This window comes from Acanthisitta chloris, unplaced genomic scaffold (assembly GCF_000695815.1).
Source record: "Acanthisitta chloris isolate BGI_N310 unplaced genomic scaffold, ASM69581v1 scaffold16309, whole genome shotgun sequence".
NCBI lineage: Eukaryota > Metazoa > Chordata > Aves > Passeriformes > Acanthisittidae > Acanthisitta > Acanthisitta chloris.
Window position 1 is genome coordinate 8,790 of NW_008691006.1, and position 8,275 is coordinate 17,064.

At 48.0% G+C, this 8,275-nt stretch overlaps 1 protein-coding gene across 1 annotated transcript in view; it reads left to right on the forward strand.

Annotated features, from left to right (window-relative positions):
• The window catches only part of OLFM1 (olfactomedin 1), a 20,191-nt gene that overhangs the window by 7,090 nt on the left and 4,826 nt on the right, over window positions 1–8,275 (forward strand). The window contains exons 3-4 of the mRNA XM_009082073.1: window positions 1,301–1,520; window positions 7,830–7,936. Of these exons, the coding sequence (XP_009080321.1) occupies window positions 1,301–1,520; window positions 7,830–7,936 (327 nt within the window). The remainder of the gene's footprint in view (window positions 1–1,300; window positions 1,521–7,829; window positions 7,937–8,275) is intronic.

Below are 8,275 nucleotides of genomic sequence, written 5' to 3' on the forward strand. Positions count from 1 at the left end.
TAATCCTCCCCCATGAACTACCAGGGAGTTTGCACTGTGAAGTGCAAGTAAATCCAATGAATATATTCCCCATGTGTAAAGTGCAGGAGGGAAAAGCTCATGATTTAAATAGGAGGGGATGGATGGGAAGGAAAGGAATGAGGGTGAGGACCAATTTCTGGTCCTGCTCAGCCCTGAGCTGCCTCAGTAGAGAGGCAGATGTCACAGCCCTAGGTGCTGTGAGCTTGGCCACTGTGCAGTAGTTTAAGCAGCACCAGGTATTGTGTGTGTACTAACATGCTTCATTAATGGGTAGCTGCATGCATATTTATGTCTGCTCATTAGCTGCTGGAGCAAAGCATCTTCAACAAAATGCTGCATACTGAGCCTTTAAATGAGGCCTTCATTTAATTTACCCAAAAAAAAAAGGCAAAAAAACCCAAATCTCATTTCCTCAAAATACATTTAAGAACAACTTGGAGTTTGATGTTCTGTGCGTAAAACCAGTAAGGAATTTTCAGCTAATTTGCTGCCAAAGCACCATTGGAAAGAAAAGCCACAGCATTTTGTTTCTGCTAATGCCAGCATGGAAATGTGAGTGGTTTGGAGCTCTTGTGTTGTTTTTTTTTTTTGCTCTTTAGTTCCGTAAGAGTATTTGTCTATGAATGGCTATATCTATCTATCTATATAAGGCAGGTTAGTGAGCTAGATCCTCAACAGTATTTCATTTTCTTGCTTACAGGGCTAACTAAAAAGCAAGTTTTTTCAATGCTGCAGTGACTGAAGAAGCAGTTCACTCCCATGTAACCATGAAAAGAGGGCCACAGAGCATTTTGCACCATGCATTGATTTTTTTGATTATTTTTCAAATTAGCACCATATCTCACTAAGGAACCTTGAACCACACAACCAAGATCTTCCTTTGCATGCAATTGTAGATGCATTTCATGAATAGTTTGAAACCCTTGTCAATGCATATATATTCTTATTTTCTTTGAGTTTTCTTTTTTTTTTTTCCTTTTGGAAAGAAAACAAACCAACAACTCTTTGTGTATGTGATCTGAAGCATGTAACCCTAAGATGTTGCATTCTAAAAATGACAAATAAAGGCCTTTCCCAAATATTTTGGTGTTCTGCAGCCTGTTTAATATGTTCTTTCCAAGCCATCATTTGGACCAAAAATAATACTTATAAAGTAATTTTAATGCTAATAATTTTGGGCTATGAACATTGCACTCACGTAGGAAGCAACCAGGTCAAGGCAGAGTGTTGCAGATTTTTGCAAGCATAGCACTGAACCAAGCTTATTTTAACCTTGCAGGCAATAAAAGCGAAAATGGAGGAACTTAGGCCTTTGATACCAGTGTTGGAAGAGTACAAAGCCGATGCCAAATTGGTATTGCAGTTTAAAGAGGAGGTCCAGAATCTGACGTCAGTTCTAAACGAACTCCAGGAAGAGATTGGCGCCTATGACTACGAAGAGCTACAGAACAGAGTGTCAAATCTTGAAGAAAGGCTTCGTGCATGCATGCAAAAATTAGGTAGGCTCAGAACAACATGGTGGCACTGGCTAAACACCATTGATGTCAAACCACTCATCCTGGCCCGAGGCAGAGATGCCACACTGGCCATCTGGTGCCGTGCCTGGCTGCAAGGGATGAGCTCGCACAGCCAGGTTGGATCCTGTAAATAGTTATGCTATAAGTAACATTCATCTTGGGAGTAGTCCTGCTGAGGATTACTCGCATGAGCAATGTTGCTGGTGGTGTAAGTGCTTCAGGATCAGGCCTGGGGATGGGCATGTGGCCTCGAGCAGCGTTTGCATAAGCAGCCACTGGCAGACCAAGCTTATGCAAAGCCAACACATGCACCCGATTTGCTTATGCATCCGTGTCCGACCTTTTTGCTACCTGGACCTGCCCCATTCACAAAGGTCTCTGCCTGTGGGGGTGTGTGTGTGTTTGGGGGTGTGACTTGGTTTCCTTTTTTCCCCTTTTCCTTTTGCATCTTGCCAATGCCCCTCGAGAAGAGCATGGTGGAGCTGGTGTGGGGGCACAGTGTGGGCTGGATGGTGCCACTGGGCAGGATGTCACTCCTCCCTGGCTCTCCTGTAGCCACTCTGCAGGATGTAAATCCTTCCTGGCTCTCCTGTAGCCACTCTGCAGGATGTAAATCTCTCCCCTGGCTCTCCCATTCCCTGAGGGAGCAGGGAGCCCTTTCCATCAGGCTGATGCTAAAGCACCTGGTTCAACTCTAATCTCATTCAGAGAGTATTAATTGCCTGGAGCCTTTGGGTCTGTTGTGGGGAGGCTCAGCTGTAGCTAAACTCAGCATCTGACCCCAAACAGAGGGGGAAGAAGAAGGGTATTGCCTTCCACAGCTGCAAGAACTCTCCCCACCATTTGCTGGGCCAGCTCTGGCTTGATTTAATTTCTCCTTACATTATTGACTTTCTTGTTACGCAATTGAGATAATCTAAACACATTAACTGCTCTGCAGTCTATTTTGGTAGCACATACGAAATTACACTCTCAGGTAACTTCATGGAAGATCAGATCTCTTCTGAGCACTTATATCCTTGGTAAGGTAATGTTTTGTTTCTCTCTTGGCTTTGCTGGTTGGGGTTGTTTTTGCTTGTTTCTAGATGCCTCCACACGTCTCTAAGTAGCCACCTCCTCTCTATTCCCCACTGCATTCCCATCCTGCCCTCTGATCCCATGTCCATCCCTGACAGGCTCCATCTCACATGAAATCTCAGAGAGGAAAGTGAATTCCCACCTAAGTCTGGATGCTCAGAGTGTTTGTACTACAAGTGTGCAGTGAGTAAGACACTGAAATACCCCCAGGGTGGGTGTAAAATTACATAGCTCCCAAACCATTCAAGGCTCCAACAAAACTTGTGGCAGGTGACCCTGCCCAGGGGAGGGGATTGGGACTAGATGATCTCTGAAGTCCATTCTAACCCCTTAACATACCACAAAAACCTGAATTTGTTCCTGGACCATTAGCCCTTCGTGCTTTGGGCCACTAGATGATAAGTCCATTCTAACCCCTCAACATACCACAAAAACCTGAATTTGTTCCTGGACCATTAGTCCTTTGTGCTTTGGGCCATGTCCTGGCTCATTCCATCCCCCTCGGGCCCAGTAGCGCAGGTAAGACTGACTGAGGTAGCTGGGAATGGTGAGCCCTTGCAGGCAACTCTGTGTAGAAACTTTTGGGGTGTTTTTTTTAATCTTTATGAGTCTTTATTTGGGCTTTTTGGCTGTGCCACTTCTGACTCCTGGACCATTAGTCCTTTGTGCTTTGGGCCATGTCCTGGCTCATTCCATCCCCCTCGGGCCCAGTAGCGCAGGTAAGACTGACTGAGGTAGCTGGGAATGGTGAGCCCTTGCAGGCAACTCTGTGTAGAAACTTTTGGGGTGTTTTTTTTAATCTTTATGAGTCTTTATTTGGGCTTTTTGGCTGTGCCACTTCTGACTCCTCTTGCTCTCTCTGTGACCATGGGGTCAGGGCAGCTTCTCTGCCCTGGGTCATTGCAGCACCTTTGGGTGCTTGCTGAGATGGAGGTTGTGTCTCACAAGGATTCATCCATGAGGATTTGCTGCTTACCCAGGAGGGTGATTTATTTGGTCATTTAACAGGCCAAAGAAAGGGATGTGCCATGTTTCCACCTGGTTCACCTTTTGCAGGAAGCACTGGCAGTGCACAGCATTTTCCTTAGCCAAGGTCCTGTTTTGCATTTTGGATTTCCTAAGCATTATTGATGGATCAATGGTGAAAACACTTCCTGACCCTGGCATGTGTGTGAAGGCAAAAAAAAAATCAATAATGGCAGGTTCAATCTGTGTTTCTGTTTACACTCCCCAAGATCACTATTTATACAGGGATTTTAACATTTCCATTCATTGTTCCTAAGAGGAACCTTGGTGGAGTGGAGAGGTTGTCACTCCTTGGTCCAAGGGAGAATTTCATTCAGCTGTGCACCTCAGACTCATGTTTGCCTGGTAACACAAGCTTTTCTTGAGCTATGGAAAAAAATCCTGGCTCAGGGATGGGGGACAGAGCCAGTGGTTTTGGGATGGGATGCTCCGAGCCAGGCAACAGAGGCAAGGACAGGGCACAAACCAACCACCACAGCCCTATCCCTGCTGTAGAGGGGCAGGAATGGGATGGGAATCTCTCTTTGTCCACCTGAGTCTGAAGGATGTGGTGAGACTTATAGTCCCCTTGGTCATGTCATGCTGGTGCAGCTCAAGAATATCTTCATCTATTTTATGCCCTGGGCTAAGGTGACCTTTTGGTCACAGCTCAGAGCTGAGCTAGGTAGATGTGTCCTGTGGCTGTGATCAGGATATAAAGGGTGAGAACAAGGACAGAGGCAGCTAAGATGTTGCAGAGTGGATATTCTGGAAGCATTCAAGGTCTAGAATCTGTGGTTCTGGGAAGGTCAGGTTGGATGGGGCTTTGAGCAACCTGATCAGACCTCCTGGGAAGCCCCTGGGAAGGCTACTGGCTGTAGCAGCAGCAGCTCAAGCAGAGCTGTGGAGTCCAGAAGGAGCTGGTGCTGGTGTCGGCGTTGGGCTTAGCTGCTGAACATCGCTTGTAGGCTGGATCCGAGGAGAAATATGGAGCGGGGGTGTTGGCATCCTGGGAGGGTGGCAGTGCTTGTTTTAACTGGCAGGAGGGAAGCTTCTCTTCTCCTGCTGGAAAATTCCTCGTGCAGCCCAAGGAAGGGGCTGTGTGTGTGGGGTGTTCCTTGGCTGTTCTCTGGAGCTGCAGGAGGGCAGGTTGGAGCCTGGAGGACTCTTGGGAAAAGGCTGATCTGTGCTGTTTTCCAGGAAGAGGGACCTGAATAGGTCTGGGGAAATGGCAGTGAAAACAGCTTCTCTGTGATGCCCTGAAAGCTGCTCCTCACAGGCTTCCCCTGTGTCCTGAACTAGATGAGCACCAGGTTGTGCTTTCCTGTTGCACATTCATCCCTGAGCACCCTGAAATGCCCATGGCATCCCATGCTTCTGCCATCCCAACAGGAGGGCAGTTTTTCTGCAAAAGGCTCAGCACCCATGGGGGGAGAATTCCTGAGGATATTCCAGTGTGGTGTGAATCTCATCAGGGCTAGATGTTTGGGTGAGGAGCAGAGCTTGCACTTGTCCATCCAAGGGTGGTAAGCCCAGGAAAGCTGCAGGGACCTGGCTAACTAGGGGCCTTAAAGGATCCATTTGAAACTTCCCCCTCGGCATCTGAATGCCTGGGATAGATTTACAGCCAGAGAGAGAACAACTTGCTCTGTGTAAGAGGAACCCTCTTGCATTGCTGAAGAGCTGTTGTGAATGTGCCTCCAGCTAAACATGTATGAGATGTAGCCTCGCTGCTTGCAAACAACACTAGTTTACCCTTATCAGCTGCTGCTGCCTTTTTTCCCCTTCTTTTTTTTTTAAATCAATGAGCTTTTATACAACACTTCTCTCCAGGGAAATGGAAGGAAGGAGATAAAGTGACAGCAATGTAGGGCTGAGATAATGGCAGGCAGCAATGAGCAGATCTGTGATTAGAGGATGACTGGACCTCTGCAGGGGGAATTTACAAGCCATTAACATTTGTTATTTTAACCCATTGCATCCCTTTGCCAATACCTTGGGTTTCCCCCAAGCTGAGAGGTTTTGAATGCATAAGGCAGGCAGGAAGGCTAAACAACCCATATGTCATGTCTCAGGGAAGCTCTGGTGGGATCTCTCTTCGTCCACCTAGGTCTGAAGGATGTGGTGAGACTGATAGTCCCCTTGGTCATGTCATGCTGGTGCAGCTCTAGAATATCTTCATCTATTTTATGCCCTGGGCTAAGGTGACCCTTTGGTCACAGCTCAGAGCTGAGCTAGGTAGATGTGTCCTGTGGCTGTGATCAGGATATAAAGGTGCAGGTGAGAACAGGCTAAGGACAGGACAGAGGCAGAGATTGCAGAGTGGACAATCTGGAAATATTCAAGGTCTAGAATCTGTGATTCTATGAAGGTCAGGTTGGATGGGGCTTTGAACAACCTCATCTAGTTAAAGATGTCCCTGCTCATTGCAGGAGCTTGGACTAAGTGACCTTTAATGGTCCCTTATAGCAAACCAGTCTATGATTTTACTTGGTAATTTTGAGCAGAAGGGCGATTGCAGAGTGGACAATCTGGAAATATTCAAGGTCTAGAATCTGTGATTCTATGAAGGTCAGGTTGGATGGGGCTTTGAACAACCTCATCTAGTTAAAGATGTCCCTGCTCATTGCAGGAGCTTGGACTAAGTGACCTTTAATGGTCCCTTATAGCAAACCAGTCTATGATTTTACTTGGTAATTTTGAGCAGAAGGGCCTTGTCCTGAGCTGGCAGAGCTTTATTTGTGTTTCAGCAGCACCTGCAGGGGATTCCACCTGCAGCCCTGGCCCTGGGTACCCCACTGAGCAGGTACTGCAGATGCTCAATCCCTCACCCCAAGTAGCCACTCCATCCCAGCACCACCACCACCCTCCCATTCCCAGCCTGCCAGAGGCTTTCACATCTAAAGGAGAAGTCAGGAAACACCTTCTGAACTTCAGGTGATGGCTGTCCCCCTGGTACCACTGAACCTGAGCTTGTCTTGCTCAGGGGATGCTGCTGCAGGACCAGCTCAGCACTGAATGTGTCCAGGTTTTAAATGAGCACTCCTGTAGCACCAGAGCATCCAGCTCCAGCCCCCAGTCCCTCCTGAGGCATCTTCATCTCCTCACCTGTCAGTCCTCACTGCACACATGCTGAAATGTTGGTGAATCAGGAGACCAGAGTGGTAGCTTTGCTGAATCTTGGGGATATCGTTGGAAAAAGGAACTCAGGGTCTGACTGCACCTTCCATTTAGGGCTTGGAAACACCACAAGGCACTGAGCTGGAAAATTGCTGATGATACTCAGAGTGTGGTGTGGATCTCATCAGGGCTGGATGGGTGGGTGAGGAGCAGAGGCTGCACTTGTCCATCTAAAGATAGTGGTAAGCCCAGGAAAGCTGCAGGGACCTGCCTGGTCTTGGAAAGGGTTTGGAAATCCCACATCCAATGTGCTGATGTTCCCACTGAATTCCTTAGGTGTGGAGCACCTGAGTGTGCTTCAAACCTGGCTCAGAGCACAGTGCGGGTGCACATCCCTGTTGTGGTGATGCTGAGTCTGGGCAGGATTCCCAGAGCAGCTCCTGAGGGATCCTTGGGACACTCCACCTCCTGCTGCATCTGAGCTCCTCCTGGAGCTGGCTGGGGAATTCATTAGTGCCTCCTGAGTGTGCTGACATGAAAGGGAACAGAGAAGGTGGCTGGTAGGTGCTAGTAAATGGTCTTTGCAGGGAAGAGATTTATACTGTGGATCATTTCCCACCTTTTTTGGTTTTTTTTCTCCTCCTTTGCATAACCTGTAACAAATGCATGTTTCCAGCAAGGCTGGAATAGACACGTCTGGCTTTTTATCTTGGCTGCACCCACTGGATTAGAGCAGAAATGAGCAGAGCTGTTGAGCTAATTCCTCCACCTGGCAGCTCGACCCTGGCTCACTCCTCTCATTCTCTATGCTGTGACATTCCCAGTCTGGCTGCTTCAGCAAACCTTGTTTTCCTGGGGACAGTGTGATAAGGACAATTGTTATCAAGAGGCATGAAACAACCAAAATCATCCAACACTTGTTCTTGACTTAATTCCCTCTAATTAAATACAACCAGAGCTGCCCATCAGCAGAGCAGAGCAGTGTGGGTGGTGACCAGCTTGATGCTCCTCACTGGGGCTTTGGGGCTGGAGAAGCCTCACTGTGGTGGGGTCTGATCTGGTGCTCACCAACCTTCCACTCTCTTTCAGCTTGTGGCAAGCTGACAGGAATCAGTGACCCAATCACAATTAAAACCTCGGGGTCTCGTTTCGGGTCGTGGATGACAGATCCTCTCGCTCCCGAGGGAGAGAACAAGGTAAGATCACAACAGTTTCATCTCTGTGTTCCACCTCCACTGAGGGCATTGAAAACTCATCACAGCCGAGCACCAAAGCCCTGAGAAATCTGGGGAAGGTCCTAATTCACCTCTCAGGGCTCTGCTAGCCTGGAGCATCCCCCAGGGGAGGGAGGATGAGGAGGGGGTGAGCAGCCCTGTGCAAGTGAAACTCACTGCAGTGATGAGCATTCATGGCCTCAGAGGTGTCTCCACAAGGTCTGTACCTCTCCATGGGGGGGAAAAAATCAAGTACTGGGTTTCTCCTCTATGCAGCTAGGAAGGACTTGGGGCTGAGCAGAGGGACCTGTGGTCCTGATT